Source organism: Narcine bancroftii, chromosome 2 (assembly GCF_036971445.1).
Source record: "Narcine bancroftii isolate sNarBan1 chromosome 2, sNarBan1.hap1, whole genome shotgun sequence".
NCBI classification, from domain to species: Eukaryota; Metazoa; Chordata; class Chondrichthyes; order Torpediniformes; family Narcinidae; genus Narcine; species Narcine bancroftii.
In genome coordinates, this window is record NC_091470.1 from 374,431,481 (window position 1) to 374,450,591 (window position 19,111).

General features: G+C 53.2%; 1 protein-coding gene across 1 annotated transcript in view; it reads right to left on the reverse strand.

Annotated features, from left to right (window-relative positions):
• LOC138753143 (dynein regulatory complex protein 11-like) overlaps window positions 1-17,849 on the reverse strand; it is a 55,449-nt gene extending 37,600 nt beyond the window's left edge. The window contains exons 1-5 of the mRNA XM_069915717.1: window positions 17,598-17,849; window positions 17,285-17,356; window positions 8,137-8,327; window positions 7,308-7,392; window positions 4,029-4,145 (exon numbers count right to left, since the gene is read on the reverse strand). Of these exons, the coding sequence (XP_069771818.1) occupies window positions 4,029-4,145; window positions 7,308-7,392; window positions 8,137-8,327; window positions 17,285-17,356; window positions 17,598-17,849 (717 nt within the window). The remainder of the gene's footprint in view (window positions 1-4,028; window positions 4,146-7,307; window positions 7,393-8,136; window positions 8,328-17,284; window positions 17,357-17,597) is intronic.
• Between the last annotated feature and the right edge of the window lie 1,262 nt (window positions 17,850-19,111).

The following is a 19,111-nucleotide window of genomic DNA, read 5'->3' on the forward strand; positions in this document are numbered from 1 at the left end:
GTACTATAGATAGGGCAGAGTGCAAGACATGGTCTGCATACTACAAACGGGGTGGACAGTGCAGGTCACAGTCTGTGTACTACAAACAGGGCACAGAATGCAAGACACGGTCTGCGTACTACAAAAAGGGCACACATGCGCAACACTGACTGTGTACTACAAACAGGGCGGACAGTTCAGGACACGGTCTGTGTACTATAGATAGGGCGCAGAGTGCAAGGCATGGTCTACATACTATAAAAAGGGCAAGGAAACTCATCCGTCCAATCACGACCTTCGAGGTGCATCACGAGGGCCGACTTCAAATGGCGGTGAAGTCTCTCCACAAGATTGTTGAATTATGGACGGTACGCCATGGAAGGATGCAACAGCTTGACGGGTAACCGGGCTAATGCCGTTCACAAAGTTGATGTGAATTGTGCCCCCCCCCCTCTCACCGCCTGTCGACATGTCCACGGATAACCGAAAATGAGCCACCCAGTTTGCGATAAACACTCTAGTAAACAATGTGGAGGAGATGTCTGAGAGCAGGAAAGCTTCTGGCCTCCTCATAAACCTATCGACCATTGTCAGAAGGTACCTGGCCCATTGCAATGGTGGCAGTGGTCCCACGGTGTCAATATGTACATGGTCAAAACATTTATGTACTGTGGATTGGAGCGGAGCTTCTACCTGCTCCTGGTTTTGAGGTCTGACATTGTCACACATTCTGGCCCAGTGTTCAGCCTGCTCTGTTGGCTGTGCTACTAGCTGCTTGGTGCCTTAAAAGGAAGGGTGCACCAGGCCATGAGTCACATTGGTCGGAGTTGCTCTGTGGACACGTCACATAGGATTGTAGCCACATAAGGTCCAAATCTCAGGTTCTCCAGCTTTAGCCCGGATACTGCAGTACAGTGGGCCATGATGTCCTCGTCCTCCTGCTGTGTGCTGCCGCGAGGGCTGCATCGTCTATACCTGGAGACCATGCATGGACAGAACGGACTGATGTGCGGGGTCGCACATCTGCCCGTGTTTCTTTTTCTCCGCAATGTGCCAAATGGATGTGGTATATTCTGAAATAAAAGAGAGATGTCTCTGTTGCCTTGACAACCATGGGTCTGAAACCTTAGCAAAGGCAGATATTGGGGGTTTGTGGTCTGTGAATACGATGAAGCACCTTCCTTCGAGAAATACCTGAAATGGCGGGTCTCCAGGGCTGGCTGAAAAAGGCAACAGCTTCCAATAGCCCTCGATCGGTTGTTCCAGCGTGTATCCAATGGCCGGGCTGGATGTGTCAACTGTGAGAGCTGTGGGCACCTTGGGTCAAGGATACACCAACATGGGTGCGTTGGCCAGCACTTCCTTGGCTTTATTAAAAGCAGCAGTCATTCCCTCATCCCAGTTCATGTCTTTGGGTTGCCCAGAAGGAAGTCGGAAAAGGGGTCATATTATTTGGGCTGCTAATGGGAAAAATTTTCCATGCTGACAAACTCTTGCAGTGGAGCCAGTGGAAAAGGGGCTATTGATTTAGTAGAGGATTCCCCCTCACCTGTGTGGACTTGTAGCATGGAATCCTCCATGTGGCCAACAAAAGGGAAGACATAGCTGGGGCCCATGTGGGTACCCATTGGCACCCCTTTAACTTGGAGGAGGTGGGATGTGCAAAAGAAGGTTGCCCTGCATATCCGTGTCTGCACGGACCATCTCCCCCCTACAATGTGCACTGGCCAGTGTATAAACCACACCAGGAGCACACAGGGTGAAGACAATCTGCAGACGTTGGAAACTGGAGCAATGCAAAGTGTTGGAGGAACTCAGTGGATCAGGCAGCATCTATGGTCAATGTTTGGGGTCAAATTCAGGAAGGGATTTCTTACCCACAGTACAAACTGTACGGTGTACATGTGAACTGCAGAGTCCTGTGTACCACCTGCACCTGCTGCTTTGTATGGTGCAATGCGGAAGCCTGCATTCTGTCAACACTTACCATGACGTACCTGTGCTCCTCTGTCCTTCCCCACTCTCCAGGGCCTTGCCAATCTCTGTGTAAACCCTCCAACACCCTAGCCCTCCCCCTTGATTTGTGAACATCCTGAGCAGAATGGATTTCCTGTAACTGACAGATTATTTTATTTTCCTGCCATTAATGTCGTGAAATTTGTTGTTTTGTGGCAGTTTTTACACTGCAAATATTACTATAAAAATAAATAAATTCGTGAAAAAATAGACACAGTGAGGCCATGTCTGTGGTTCATTGGTTATTCAGGAATCTGATGGCAGTGGGGAAGAAGCTGTCCTTGTGCCGCTGAGTGCTCGTCTTTAGGCTCCTGTACCTTTTCGCTGATGGTAGCAGAGTGAAGAGGGCATGGCCTGGGTGGTGGAGTCTCTGAGGATAGAGGCTGCTTTTTTAAGACCACCTCATGTAGATGTCGTCAATGGAGTGAAGTCTGGTGCCTGTGATGTCATAGGCTGAGTTAACAACCCTCTGGAGTTTATTCTTGTCCTGAGAGTTGATGCCTCCATACCAGGCAGAGATGCAACCAGCCAGAATGCTCCACACATTACACCCGGAGAGGTTTATGAGAGTCTTCAGTAACGTACCGAACCTCCTCAGATACCTCACAGAGTACAGCCACTGGCAAGCCTTGTTTGTGGTTGCATCAGCATGGAGGCTCCAGGACAGATCCTCAGAGATATTGACCCCCAGGAATTTGAAGTTCTTGATCTTCTCCACTACTGAGCTCTATGCGGTCATGTTAATATGGTGCAGTACAGGCTCTTCACCCCTTGATGTTGTACCAACTTAGATATTTTACCAAAAAAAATCAAAACCCTCCCTACCCTGTAATCCTCTATTTTTCTTCCATCCATGTGACTGTCTAAAAATCTCTTAAATGCCCCCAATGTTCCAGCCTCCACCACCACCCCCAGGATGGCATTCCGGGGCCCCCCAACTCTCTGTAGAAATAACTTCCCCCTGACGTCTCCCCTAAACTTCCCTCCCTTCACTTTGTACACAACCCCTCTGGTGTTTGCTGACCCTGCCCTGGAAAACAGGTACTGGCTTTCCATCTTATCTCTGCCTCTCAGAATCTTGTCAGCCTCTATCAGGTCTCCTCTCATCCTTCTATAGTCCAAAGAGAAAAGTCCCAGCTCTGCAAACCTGGCCTTTGCTGACGAGGCGAAGGTTGGAAGAGAGGTGGATACTGTTAATGGTGGTCATAGGTTCCAGTGGCCTGCAACCTTCACCATCGCTGGCAAGAATCTGACGTTACTAGTCTCCCTCAGAACTGCCTCAGCTTCTGACATGACTTTCTGTAGTCATACGTGGACTATCATATTCATTGTCAGGGAATATACACAACATCACATACAACCCTGAGATTCCTTTCCCCACGCGCGTGGCAGAATTACCATTAATTGGTCGTGTAAAAATAAACTGTACTCAGTGTAAACATGTAGACACAAAGAACTGTGAGCAGATAATGAATGTAAACAAATCAACTGTGCAACACAGAGAGAACAAAAAAAAACCCAATAAAGTGCACAAGGAAGAGTCCTTAATGAGTCCCTGATCGAGTTTGTCACTGGGACTTCCTGGAGAGATCTGCATCACTGGTCAGAAATGCCATTGACCTGGCCCTCAGGAGGCTGGCAATCCTTTTGTTCATCCATGGCCTCTGGTAGGGGGGATCCTGGTGTGTACATGTGGGCCCACTCCCCTTTGTGGGGGGGCTTCTGGTGTATATGTGTGGACCCACTCCCCATTATGGGGCGGCTCCTGGTGTATACGTGTGGACCCACTCCCCATTATGGGGGGGGGGGCTCCTGGTATGTACATGTGGGCCCACTCCCTTTTGTGGGGGGGCTCCTAGTGTATACGTGTGGACCCACTCCCCATTATGGGGGGGGGGCTCCTGGTATGTACATGTGGGCCCACTTCCTGTTGTGGGGGGGCTCCTGGTGTATATGTGTGGGGCCACTCCCCATTGTGGGGTAGCTCCTGGTGTGTACATGCTGGCACAATCAGCCACTGTGTGTAGACTCACCTCAGTGACCTTTTTCCTCCTCTTCCCCTTCTCCTCCATCGCAGTGTCCTTCCTCAGCCCTTGTCCTGCCACTTGGCGCTCCTTCTCCTCCGCCTTCGCTGACAACTCAGACAGCAGCTGTGGCAGGAAGCTTTGGCTCAGCAGTCATGTGTGATACATGGGTCGCAGGGGAAATCTCTGCATGGGATCGGGGGCAGTGTGTCAGTGCGGGGTCCTGGGGAACATCACGTATCATAGGAACATAGGAAGTAGGAACGAGTAGGCCAAAAATGGCCCATCGAGCCTGCTCCGCCATTCAATACGATCATGGCTGATCTAATTTAGGACCTAACTCCACCTACCTGCCTTCTCCCCAGATCCCCTAATTCCTCTATCACCTCATTCAGGCCATCGAGCCTGCTCCGCCATTCAATACGATCATGGCTGATCTAATTTAGGACCTAACTCCACCTACCTGCCTTCTCCCCATATCCCCTAATTCCTCTAGCATGTAAAAATTGATCTAACCGAATTTTAAATATGTTTAATGAGGCAGCCTCAACCACTTCCCTGGTTAGAGAATTCCAATCATTCACTACTCTCTGGGAAAAGCTATTTTTCTTCATCTCTGTCCTAAATCTACTCCCCCGAATCTTGAGACTGTGTCCCCTCGTTTTAGTTTCCCCGGCCAGCTCAAAATACCTTCCTACATCTATCCTATCCATACCCTTCATAATCCTATATGTTTCTATAAGATCTCCTCTCATTCTTCTGAACTCGAGCGAATACAATCCTAGATGATTTAATCTTTCACCATAAGTCAACCCCTTCATCCCAGGGATCAACCTAGTAAACCTCCTCTGGACCGTCTCCAAAGCCAGTATATCCTTCCTTAACTATGGAGACCAGAACTGGACACAGTACTCCAGGTGCGGTCTCACCAGTACCTTATACAGTTGCAACATGACCTCCCTACTCCTGAATTGAATTCCTCTGGCGATGAAGGCCAACATTCCATTTGCCTTCTTAATAACCTGCTGCACCTGCAACCTAACTTTTTGCGATTCATGCACAAGCCCTCCCAAGTCCCTCTGCACAACCGCATGCTGTAGTTTTTCACCCTTTAAATAATATTCAGCTCTTCTATTTTTCTTGCCAAAATGGATAACCTCACACTTACTAACATTGTACTCCATCTGCCAGCCCTTTGCCCACTCATCCAGCTTAACTCGATCCCTCTGCAGACTCTCCACAACCTCATTACAATTTGCTCTTCCACTCAATTTGGTATCATCTGCAAACTTGGCTACAGCACATTTTGTCCCCTGCTCCAAGTCATCCATGTAAATGATGAACAGTTGTGGGCCTAACACCAACCCCTGCGGCACCCCACTTACCACTCTCTGCCCACCTGAAAAACTCCCACTTATCCCGACTCTCTGCCTCCTGTCAGACAACCAGTTTTCGATCCAGGCCAATAGACTTCCCCGGACTCCACTTCCCTGTAACTTACTGAGAAGTCTCTTGTGCGGCAGCTTACCAAACACTTTCTGGAAATCCAAATAGACAACATCAACCTGTTCCCCTCTATTCACCGGACCCATTATATCCTCAAAGGATCGTAACAAGTTTGTCAAACAAGATCTTCCCTTTCTAAAACCATGCTGCGTCTGCCTGATTGAACCCTTACAATCCAAAAGTTTCACTATTTCATCGGTATCAGTGCGGGGTCCAGGGGAACGTCACGCTTTTGATAATGGGCCGCATGTTAGGCTGTTAAATAAGATGAGGGCCCATGGAATTATAGGAAAGTTATTAAACTGGTTAGAAAAGTGGCTGATAAGCAGGAAGTAAAGGTTTGAAATTAAGGGTTCCAGTTCTGGATGGCTGCCTGTAACTAGTGGTGTTCCGCAGGGATCAGTCTTGGGGCCCCTGCTGTTTACAACTTATATTAATGATTTGGATTGTGGTATGAATGGTTTTGTGGCCAAATTTGCAGACGACACCAAGATAGATGGCGGAGTGGGAAGTGTAGTAGAAATCGTAAAGTTGCAGAAGGAGATAGACAGATTAGGAGACTGGGCAAAAATATGGCAGATGAGATTTAACATTGAGAAATGTAGTTATGTTTTGGCAGTGGAAATAAACAGGCAGAATACTATTTGGATGGGGTGAAAATTCAGACCTCGGATATGCAAAGGGACCTGGGTATCCTCGTGCAGGGAAACCTAAAAGTTAATGACCAGATGAAATTGCTCATTAAGTGGAATAGTGTCTAAGAGTGGAGAAGTGTTGATGAGGCTCTATGGGGCACTGGTGAGACCTCATTTGGAGAACTGTGTGCAGTTTTGGGCCCCCTATCTTAGAAAGGATGTGTTGTTGGAGAGGGTGCCGAGGAGATTTACCAGGATGATTCCTGGAATGCAAGGGCTAACATACAAGGAGCGGTTGGCAGCTCTTGGGTTGTACTCATTGGAGTATAGGAGAAAGAGAGATCTCAAAGAGGCATTTTGTATTTTGAAAGGTTTAGATAGGGTAAATGTGGGTAAGATGTTTCCCTTGGTGGGTGAATCGAGGACAAGGGGTCATAGTCTGAATATGAGAGATTATCCATATAAAAGAGATTAGGAAGAACTTCTTTAGCCAGAGGGTCGTGGATCTGTGCAACTCACTGCCGCATACATCAGTGGAAGCCACATCACTGGGAGTATTTCAACAAGAAATAGACAAGTATCTCATTAGTGAGGGCATCAAGGGATATGGGGAAAAGACCGGAAATTGGAACTAGAGTAGAGTAGCTTAGTGTAGATTTCCGGAACAGACTCGATGGGCCTAGTGGCCTGCTTCTGTTCCTTTGTCTTGTGATCTTGAGAACCCCAACCCAATCCTAGTTCCAACCCTAATCCGAACCCCACGAAAACCATCGGCCCCCAACCCGACCCCAACCCCAACCCAAACTGGTTTCCTCCCACCGTTCGAAATGTACCGGGAGTTGTAGATTAATTGAGTGTAATTGGGCAGCAGGGCTCGTGTGCTGATAGGACCTGTTACCATGCTATACCTCTAAATTAAATTTATAATTACCATTACCCTGAACTTTATCCCCAACCTAAACCCTAATGACCCTATTCGCAAGCTAATCCCAACCCTGACTTCCAACACCACTTAACGTGAAGCTGTGTTCGACCCTGGGCGACAGAAAGCAATGGTGGGTGTTGGGGTAAGTCGCCCTCCACAGCTGGGGAGATTCTATGATATGAAATGTTCTGGAACATTCTCTAATAGAGTTTGGATGATTACCTGCTCAGGGGTTTTCTCCACAAAGATGATCTCCGAGCCACCTTGCTCTGCACTGGGGTAATCAGGGAATTTCCCCATGGAATTACTGTGGGAAGAGCAGAAGGCAGAGTGAGGAATGAGTGGCTTCTCATTAAAACTCAAACCATGCAGTCTAAGGTATGCCCGTGAATCTTTCCTGCAGCCTTTCCAATTTAATGATGTTCTTTCTACAGCTGGGTGCCCAGAGCACAATATTCCTGTGGCCTCACAACATCTTGTACATTGCATCACGATGCCCTTGCTCCCCCTCTTGATGGCCTGACTGATGAAGGTGGAACATCTCCTCCACCACCCTGTCTACCTGAGTCACCATATTCGTGGAACTGCCCCAACCCTCTCTGTTCTACAACTCCCCAGGACCCTAATGTTCACCGTGCGGGGCCTGCCTTGGTTTAATCTCCCAGAGTGTCCGAGTTAAATTCCATCCACCTCCCCTCAGCCCCACCTCCCCAGTTGATCTAGAAGATTCCAGATCAGGGGTTCTCAACCTTTTTCTTTCCACTCAGATCCCACTTTAAGTAACCCCTATGCCATTGGTGCTCTGTGATTCATGAGGAATTGCTTCAGGTTGAAACCCATTGTTTGAATCACACCTCATTGACTTGTTATGTGCATGGTTTCATCACTCCAAAGGAAATGGGCCAATGACAATTTTTCTCAAGCAAAATATTTCAGTCACAATTGGGTCCAGAGCAGTGATTCTCAACCTTCCCTTCCCACTCACATCCCACCTTCAGCAATCCCTCACTAGTCACGGAGCGGGGTTGGGGGTGGGAGCTGGTGGTCTCACTAGCACTCGATGAACCAGTTGCGGAGGTGGTCCCGGAGGATCTCCTCGATGTCCATCCCCTCGGTCTCCAGCACCTGCTGCCTGATGCGTGGCTGGTCTTGGACGTAGTGGGACCAGCGCATCTCCTGTAATGCATGCATCCGTTCGGTCGCCTCATCCACCGGGCCTGTGTCCTGGTCCGCAGCATGAACCTGGCACCAAAACAGGGCAGCTCATCCCCTGGCCCCCTCCCCCTCACCCTCACATCCTTCCCGTAACCCTCCCTCAACCCCTTACCCTCCTTCACCCTCCCCCCTTATGCCTCACCCTTCCCCCTCACCCTCACCCTACCCATCACCCCTCATCGACCTACCCATCACCCCTCATCTACCTTCCCCCTCACCCCTTACCTTCCCCTCAATCTCCCACAATCCCTCATCCCCCTCATCCCTCCCCAACCTCCCTCAACACATCACCCTTGCCCACCCCCTCATCCTCCCTCACCCCTCACCCTTCCCCTTCTCATCACCCCTCACCCACCTTCCCTGTCACCCTCCCTCTCTCCATCACCCCTCAACCACCCTCCCCCTCCCTCAACCCCTTACCCTGCCCACCTCACCCTCCCCACCCTTCTCACCCTCCCCACCCTTCGCACCCTCCCCACCCTTCGCACCCACACCCATCCACCCTCCCCCTCCCTCAACCCCTCACCCTCACTCACCCCTTACTCTTCCCCTCATCCCTCACTCTCCTCCACACTTCTCCCTCCCCTCATCCTCCTCAACCCCTCACCCTCCCTCAACCCCTCACCCTCCCTCAACCCCTCACCTTCCCTCAACCCCTCACTCTCCCTCAACCCCTCACCCTCCCTCAACCCCTCACCCTCCCTCAACCCCTCACCCTCCCTCAACCCCTCACCCTCCCTCAACCCCTCACCCTCCCTCAACCCCTCACCCTCCCTCAACCCCTCACCCTCACCCACCCCCTCACTCTCACCCACCCTCAACTCCTCACCCTTCCCCATTCTTCCCCCACCCCTCATCCTCCTTCACCCATTCCCCTCCCTTACCCCCTCACCTCCACCCTCACCTCCTAGATCACCCTGACCTCCACCCTCACCTCCTACATCACCCTGACCTCCCCTCAGCTCTGCCTACCCCCTCTCCTCCACTCCTCACCTCTTCCCCAACTACCTGCTGCTCCCCCACCCTCTCCTACCCCCTCACTCTCTTCTGCCCCACTCACCCCCATCTTGATTAGCCAGGGGAGAAGGCCAGGCACTGATGCTGAGTGGGAAAATGGACCTGCTCATGATTAAATGGCGGAGCAGAGTGGCCCAGGGTAGGAGTGGAAGTTGAGGCTTTATTTTGAAAGGCTTTGGTGAGCAGAGGCTGACATGAAGGTGTAAAAGTTAATAGATAGTGGGCATGGCAGCCAAGGCAGGGGAAGCTCTTCTTGCAGAATGTGGGTGGTCAGGGAAGCCAGCAGGATCCCTGACAACTTCATCTGTGAGAAGTGCATCCAGCTTCAACTCCTGACAAACTGAGTTAGGGAATTGGAGCTGGAGCTGGATGAACTCCGGATCATTCGGGAGGCAGAGGCGGTGATAGAACCAGTAGCGGAAGTGGTCCAGGAGGATCTCCTCGATGTCCATCCCCTCAGTCTCCAGCACCTGCTGCCTGATACGTGGCTGCTCTTGGACGTAGTGGGACCAGTGCATCTCCTGTAATGCGTGCATCGTTCGGCCGCCTCGTCCACCGGGTCTATGTCCTGGTCCGGAGCACGAGTTACAGGGACACGATCGCAGCTAGGAGGCAGGAGGAGGGTAGATGGATGACAGTCAGGAGAGTGAAAGGGAAGGGCAGGCAATGCAGGGCACCCCTGTGGCCATTCCCCTCAGCCACAAGTATATCCCTTTGGATACTGCTGGGTGGGGGTGGGGGGGGGGTGCAGGCAACAGCAGCCAGACCAATAGCACCATGATGGGCTGAGCTTCAGAAGAGAAGGGGAGTGATAGCCACTGGAGACACTTGATCATCAGGGGAACAGAGATTCTACAGCTGCAGAAAGAAACTCCAGGAGAGTGTGAGGCCTCCCGGAGGCCGGGTCCAGGACGTCTCTGAGCAGGTGCAAGATATTCAAAAGGCGAGTGTGAGCAGACAGAGACACAGACAGAGACACAGACACAGACACAGACAGGGGTCCAGTCGAGGTCCTGCTAAATTTAAGGAGTGAAGATAGAAGCTGAAGAACAGGCCTCCACACTGGTCATCTCTCAATTGCTCCCAGTGCCAGGAGCTGAGGAAGGGAAGAACAGAAAGGGGGTGCAGACAAACGTGTGGCCAAGGAAATGGGGCAGGGGGCAGGGTTTCATCTTCTTGGGTCATTGGAACCTTTTCTGGGGAAGGGGTGACCTGTTCAAGTTGTACCCGAACTGGAGGGAAAGCAGCATCGTGGCAGGGAGGGTTGGGAAGGCTGTTTGTGGGGGGAAGGGGAGTTAAACTAGAAGGCTGTTTGTGGGGGGCTGTGATCCAATGTGAGGAGGTGGGTGGCCCACATGTAGGGTCGGCTGTTTGGGGGTTTGTGTGGAAGGATAGGCAGATAGGTCAAAGTGGCAGTCGTGGGGATGAATTGCAAGGCCACAAATACAGGGCTGAAGGGTTTGTATTTAAATGCGTGCAGAAGGAATACAGTGGGTGGCCTTTCAGAGGTGACGTAGGATCATTGAGGGTGGAGGTAAGAACTGGCTGTTCTATCCAGACCTCCAAATAGTAACCAGGTTGTGGACAACAACTTACTGAGGCAGGTAGAAAAGGCGTGTCAGAAGGGCAATGTTTAGTCCTGGGGGATTTATCATGCAAGTCAATTGGGAAAACCAGGTTGGGACTGGGTCTCAAGAGAGAGGTTGTAGAAAGGCGACGAGATGGCTTTTTGGAGCAGCTTGTTGATGAGCCCACGAGGGGGTGGGCTGGACGGGACGAGGTGTCATGTAATGCCCCAGAGGTGAGTGGAGATCTGCAGGTAAAGGAACTATTAGGAGGCAGTGATCAAAATAGGATTGGGTTTAATTTGAGATTTAACACGGAGAAACTAAAGGCAGATGTGTCAGGATTAAATGATGGGCTGAATGCCCTATTTCTGCTCCAATGTCTTGTGGTCAAAGGCCTTACTAAAGTCCATCTAGGCAACATCCACAGCCTTTTCTTCATCAAATTTCCTGGTAACCGCCTCAAAAAACTCTCTCCTTAGCTGGTACCTCTATATATTGCTTTAGAAAGCTCTCCTGAACACATTTGACAAACTCCAAGCCATTCAGCCCTTTTACAATATGGGAATCCCAGCCAATATGTGGAAAATTAAAATCTCCTACAATCACAACCCTGTGTTTCCTGCAGTTGTCTGTTATCTCTCCACAGACTTGCTCCTTCAATTCTCATTGACTATAACACAACCCCATCAGTTTGGTCAGACCTTTCCCATGCATCAGCTCCACGCATATGGCCTCAGTAGACGAGCCCTCTAGTCTGTCCTGCCTGAGTACAGCTGTGATATTTTCCCTCACAAGCAATGCCCCTCCTGCCCCTTTCATATTACCCCCCCTCCCTGTTCTATCGCATCTAAAGTGACAGAAGCCTGGAACATTGAGCGGCTGGTCCTGACCCTCCGGTAACCAAGATTCACTAACGGCCACAATGTCATAATTCCACGTGCCAATCCACGCTCTAAGCTCATCTGCCTTTCCGATAACACTCCTTGCATTGAAATAGATGCACCTGAGAACATTTCCACCACATTCAACCAATGACCCTAACGCTGCATGTAGTTTTCACATCATCTTTTCCCTCCTCCACTCCTCCATCAGCTCTGACTCTCTGGTTCCCCTCCCCCAGCAAATCTAGTTTTAACCCACCGGAGCAGCACCAGCAAACCTTCCCGCAAGGATATTAGTCCCTTTCCAGTCCAGATGTAAACTGTCCTGTCAGAACAGGTCCCACCTTCCCTGGAAGGGAGCCCAATGATCCAGAATTCTGAAGCCCTCCCTCCTGCACCAGGTCTTTAGCCACGTGTTAAACTGCTTTATTCTCCTATAACTGAATATCAGATCAGGGATGTGATGTTGTGATGTTGGGGTTTATAAGGCCCTGGTGAGGCCTCATGTGGAGGATTGTGGGCAGTTTTGAGCTCCTCATTTAAGGAAGGATGTGCTGACGTTGGAGAGGGTCCATAGGAGGTTCATAAAGATGATTCCGGGAATGAAAGGGTTATTGTATGAGGACCGTTTGACAGCTCTTGGCCTGGACTCGTTGGAATTTAGGAGAATGAGGGGGATCTCAATGAAACATTTTGAATATTGAAAGACTTGGATAGAGTAGATGGAGAAAGGTTCTTTCCTGTGGTGGGAGAGCTTGGGACAAGAGAGCACAACTTGAGGATTGAAGGGCGTCTGCTTAGAATAGACTTATGGAGGAATTTCTTCAGCCAGAGGGGGGTGAATTTATGAAACGTTGCCATAGGCGGTTGTGGAGGCCAGGATGTTGGGTGTGTTTTAGGCAGAGATTGAGGAGTTAGGCTGCGTCCTCGCACCAACCCTCTTTTCAATCTTCTTCAGCATGATGCTGAAACAAGTCATGAAAGACCTCAACAATGAAGACGCTGTTTACATCCGGTACCGCACGGATGGCAGTCTCTTCAATCTGAGGTGCCTGCAAGCTCACACCAAGACACAAGAGCAACTTGTCCGTGAACTACTCTTTGCAGACGATGCCGCTTTAGTTGCCCATTCAGAGCCAGATCTCCAGCGCATGACGTCCTGTTTTGCGGAAACTGCCAAATTGTTTGGCCTGGAAGTCAGCCTGAAGAAAACTGAGGTCCTCCATCAGCCAGCTCCCCACCATGACCACCAGCACCCCCACATCTCCATCGGGCACACAGAACTCAAAACGGTCAACCAGTTTACCTACCTCGGCTGCACCATTTTATCTGATGCAAGGATCGACAAAGAGATAGACAACAGACTCGCCAAGGCAAATAGCGCCTTTGGAAGACTACACAAGAGTCTGGAAAAACAACCACCTGAAGAAACACACAAAGATCAGCGTGTACAGAGCTGTTGTCATACCCACGGTCCTGTTCGGCTCCGAATCATGGGTCCTCAACCGGCATCCTCTACGGCTCCTAGAACACTTCCATCAGCGCTGTCTCCGCTCATTGGAATGACTTCATCACCAACATCGAAGTACTCGACCTGGCAGAGTCCGAAAGGATCGAATCCATGCTGCTGAAGACCCAACTGCGCTGGGTGGGTCACGTCTCCAGAATGGAGGACTATCGCCTTACCAAGATCGTGTTCTATGGCGAGCTCTCCACTGGCCACCGAGACAGAGGTGCACCAAAGAAGATGTACAAGGACTGCTTAAAGAAATCTCTTGGTGCCTGCCATATTGACCACCGCCAGTGGGCTGATCTCGCCTCCAAACGTGCATCTTGGCACCTCACATTTTGGCGGGCAGCAACCTCCTTTGAAGAAGACCGCAAAGCCCACCTCACTGACAAAAGACAAAGGAGGAAAAACCCAATACCCAACCCCAACCAATCAATTTTCCCTTGCAACTGGTGCAACCGTGCCTGCCTGTCCCGCATCGGACTTGTCAGTCACCAACGAGCCTGCGGCAGACGTGGACATACCCCTCCATAAATCTTCGTCCGCGAAGCCAAGCCAAAGAAAGATGAGTTCTTGATTAGCCAAGGCATCAAAGGTTGTGGGTGAAGGCCAGGAAGTGGGGCTGTGGGAAAATAATTCTATGATGCGACAGACACGATGGTCTATTTCTGCTCCCTGGCACCTCTGCTCCCCACTTCCCCAAAACAGTGTCTTGGGAGAACTCTCCCCAACTGAGCGACCACTGTGGTCCTATGGCCTATGGTCTCTCCCCTCTGTCCCCTCATACCCTCACCTCTCCCCCTCCCCTTGTCCCCTACTCTTTCCCCTCTCTACTTCCCCATCTCCCCATCCTCACCTCATCCCTCCCCTCCCTCCCTCTCCCCTCCTCCCTCTCCCGCACTGCCCTTCCCTCACCCATTGCCCTCCCCGGAGTGCAGGACTGTCTCTGCTCTGCTGTCCTTGACGTACAGTTCAGAGTGAGGGGGCAGAGAGACCTCTCTGTGGATGTGGAAGCTGAACTAATTTTACGTGATTGTATAATTGTCATATCAGGACACAGAGTGGAGATGTCGGTGCATCTATATCCTACTTGTGGGTTTCCATGGAGATGGGTCTAATAGGACAAGCAATGTTTTAAAAGGGGAGGCATGTGCTGATGGGGAAGTGGAGCTAATGAATGTCAGGTTAGCAGGCGGCAGGCAGTGTGGAGAGCAACAGCTCTCCATAAGGACGCTGTAAATGACTTGGTAATGAGGTTGTAATATGCAGTGGCCGGCCTCCCTCTCCGCACCGGGCCTGCCATCAGAAAACCTCAGCACTTTGTTGCCTCATTGCTTCCCAAATGTATTTTAATATCATTCGGAACACTCAATTATTTAAAACGCTGAACTAAACACTTCCTAATGGAGACAAACACTCTGAACAAAAACATATCCATCCCCAATGACAGACAGCAAGACCTCTGCTGCACACATCCCCACCCAGGGGCCAGGGAGAAGCCCCCTCCCCCTGTCCGTCCGAGCGTCCCCCACCCAGGGGCCAGGAGAAGCCCCCTCCCCCTGTCCGTCCGAGCATCCCCCACCCAGGGGCCAGGGAGAAGCCCCCTCCCCCTATCCGTCGAGCATCCCCCACCCAGGGGCCAGGGAGAAGACCCATCCCCCTGTCCGTCCGAGCATCCCCCACCCAGGGGCCAGGGAGAAGCCCCCTCCCCCTGTCCGTCCGAGCATCCCCCACCCAGGGGCCAGGGAGAAGCCCCCTCCCCCTGTCCGTCCGAGCATCCCACACCCAGGGGCCAGGGAGAAGCCCCCTCCCCCTGTCCGTCCGAGCATCCCCCACCCAGGGGCCAGGGAGAAGCCCCCTCCCCCTGTCCGTCCGAGCATACCCCCACCCAGGGGCCAGGGAGAAGCCCCCTCCCCCTGTCCGTCCGAGCATCCCCCACCCAGGGGCCAGGGAGAAGCCCCCTCCCCCTGTCCGTCCGAGCATCCCCCACCCAGGGGCCAGGGAGAAGCCCCATCCCCCTGTCCGTCCGAGCATCCCCCACCCAGGGGCCAGGGAGAAGCCCCCTCTCCCTGTCCGTCCGAGCATCCCCCACCCAGGGGCCAGGGAGAAGCCCCCTCCCCCTGTCCGTCCGAGCATCCCCCACCCAGGAGCCAGGGAGAAGCCCCATCCCCCTGTCCGTCCGAGCATCCCCCACCTAGGGGCCAGGGAGAAGCCCCCTCCCCCTGTCCGTCCGAGCATCCCCCACCCAGGGGCCAGGGAGAAGCCCCATCCACTTCCCCTGTCCGTCCGAGCATCCCCCACCCAGGGGCCAGGGAGAAGCCCCCTCCCCCTTCCCCTGTCCGTCCGAGCATCCCCCACCCAGGGGCCAGGGAGAAGCCCCCTCCCCCTGTCCGTCCGAGCATCCCCCCACCCAGGGGCCAGGGAGAAGCCCCATCCCCCTTCCCCTGTCCGTCCGAGCATCCCCCACCCAGGGGGCCAGGGAGAAGCCCCCCTCCCCCTGTCCGTCCGAGCATCCCCCACCAGGGCCAGGGAGAAGCCCCATCCCCCTTCCCCTGTCCGTCCGAGCATCCCCCACCCAGGGGCCAGGGAGAAGCCCCCTCCCCCTTCCCCTGTCCGTCCGAGCATCCCCCACCATGGCCAGAGAGAAGCCCCCTCCCCCTTCCCTGTCCGTCCGAGCATCCCCCACCAGGGGCCAGGGAGAAGACCCCTCCCCCTTCCCCTGTCCATCCGAGCATCCCGCACCCAGGGGCCAGGGAGAAGCCCCCTCCCCCTTCCCCTGTCCGTCCGAGCATCCCCCACCAGGGGCCAGGGAGAAGCCCCCTCCCCCTTCCCCTGTCCATCCGAGCATCCCGCACCCAGGGGCCAGGGAGAAGCCCCCTCCCCTTCCCCTGTCCGTCCGAGCATCCCCACCCAGGGCCAGGGAGAAGCCCCCTCCACCTGTCCGTCCGAGCATCCCCCACCCAGGGGCCAGGGAGAAGCCCCATCCCCCTTCCCCTGTCTGTCCGAGCATCCCCACCCAGGGGCCAGGGAGAAGCCCCATCCCCCTTCCCCTGTCCGTCCGAGCATCCCCCACCCAGGGGCCAGGGAGAAGCCCCATCCCCCTTCCCCTGTCCGTCCGAGCATCCCCCACCCAGGGGCCAGGGAGAAGCCCCCTCCCCCTTCACCTGTCCGTCCGAGCATCCCCACCCAGGGGCCAGGGAGAAGCCCCCTCCCCCGTCCGTCCGAGCATCCCCCACCCAGGGGCCAGGGCGAAGCCCCATCCCCCTTCCCCTGTCCGTCCGAGCATCCCTCACCCAGGGGCCAGGAGAAGTCCCCCTCCCCCTTCCCTGTCCATCCGAGCATCCCCCACCCAGGGGCCAGGGAGAAGCCCCCTCCCCCCTTCCCCTGTCCGTCCGAGCATCTCCCACCCAGGGGCCAGGGAGAAGCCCCCTCCCCCGTCAGAGCATTCCCCCATTCAGGGGCCAGGGAGAAGCCCCCTCCCCCTTCCCCGGTCCGTCCGAGCATCCCCCACCAGGGGCCAGAGAGAAGCCCCCCTCCCCTGTCAGAGCATCTCCCACCCAGGTTTCAGGGAGAAGCCCCCTCCCCCCATCTGAGCCTCTCCCACCCAGTATCTGGGGAGAATCCCATGTCTGAGCAGCCCCCTGCCACACACCCCACTGACACCCACCCACACCCCACCCACATCCCCACAGACCTTCTCCCCAGTCCAGGGGTTCTCTGGTCACAGCAGACAGAGATCCCCAAGGCAGCCCTGCCTCACCCTGTACAACACGCAGTGAGACTCAACCCATACCCTCTCACCTGCTCCACACAAACACACCCTCCTACATTCACACACGCGCGCAGCAGACACACATACACATGAGCACAGTCTCACACACACACAGTCTCTCACACATACAGACATGCTGCCCCCCACACACACCCATTCACACTCGTGTGAACACACATGCTCACAGTTGCCCACTTAGCATCCTTTTTATTCACACACATCACATGGGAACTCACCATTCCAATGAACTCAAACTCCTCGGCTCTCTCCTGGACAATTCTCCTCCTCTGGTTGTGTCCCCTCCATACCTGCAGTAGAGGGACAGGAGGGTGAGGGTAAGGGAGTAGGGAGGGTTTCATTTTTGTAAGGAAATATGTGGATTGGCATGACATCGAGAGTCGAAGGGCCTGTCCTGTGCTGTATGTTCCATTACCCCATTTCTCCCTGCCCCTTCCCCTCCCCCTCCCTTCCCTTTCCCCTCTCTCCTTGTCTTTAACCCCTCCCCCTCCCCCTCTCCCTCCTCCTCCCCTCCGAGGTGCAGCGCCTCACCTTCTGGACGAGGGTTGCGGCCTGGCTAGGCTGCCTGGTGACTGGGGGCAGCAGCTTCCTCTGTTTCTCCCTCTGCTCCTCCTTGCGGATTTTCCTCATGATGGAGGCACGGATTCGTCCCTGCCGACCCCGTTCTGTCATCTGGATGATGTGTACGGCCCGCTCCTCTGTCAGTGCAGTCCCCTCTCCTGAAAGGGAGGACAGGAGTTCAGGACAGGCTGCTTCCCCACTCCTGCACTGCCCATCAGTCATGGCTTGTACCTGGTCCTACACGCACCTCTGCAGGCCCACACACAGACCTGCACAGGCTCACACACACAACCTAAACACAGGACCCCCCACCCCCACAAACACACATACACTGGAGTACAGACTTACGCACAGATCTATACATTGACCCATGTAGAGACCCACATGTAGACTTAAACACAAACTCACACAGACGTAAACACATGGCCACACACAGATCTAAATGCTGACCCACACGTGAATCCACATACAGACCCAGACACAGACCCAAGGATAAGAGGAGACTTGATAGAGGTCGACAAGATTCTGAAAGGCCTAGATAGGGTGGACGGTCAGTGTCTTTTTCCTAGGGCAGGATCAGCGAACACCAGAGGACACGTGTACAAAGTGAAGGGAGGGAAGTTTAGGGGAGACGTCAGGGGGAAGTTTTTTTTTACCCAGAGAGTGGTGGGGGCCTGGAATGCCTTGCCAGGGTTGGTGGTGGAGGCTGGAACTCTTAGACACACATGGATGGAGGGAAAATAGAGGGTTACAGGCTAGGAAGGTTTAAATATTTATTAAGGTGTAACAGCATATACACTGCTTCCCAATAACACACACACAACCAGGTGGGTTGAGCTCAGTGAACAGACTAGTTGATTGCAGCCTGGACCTGGCTGAGAACCGCGTTGGAGGGTGCTGACATCTCCCGGGTGTCATGTGGTCCCCCAGCATGGATTTCTGAGCCCCGTGCTGGAAGGAGGGAAACCCCCGACGGCGCCATTTTGGCCAGTTGCCCCACCATGTGGCTTACAAGCCACGTGAGCCACCACAAAGGCATAACATTGAGGGCTGAAGGGCCTGTCCTGTGCTGGCCCTTCACCCTACAAAAGGACATAGAGATCAACACATGGATGCCGGACAAAGAGGAGACTCTGTCTGCCTTACAGAAAGTTAAAGAATTCCATGTATGTTACATTCTACATAACACTAATGGAATCTTTAACTTTCCTTGTGGACTCGGCGTCTGCAACAACCTGACAGCCATGCTGCGTAATACAGACCTGTTGTGTCTCCATTAAAGGTAGACAGAGAGTCACCACTTTGTCCACCGCCCCCTCATACAAACCTCCAGCACCTGGTGCTCCCAGGCAGTCTCCCCTCCAACTACTGACCAAGCCTGGTCCTGCTTAATTTCCAAGATCAGACAATCCCAGGTGTATTCAGGCTATGAGGCTTCTATTTAGAAAACCACAGTGACCATTACAGGACTGCAGTGACCATTA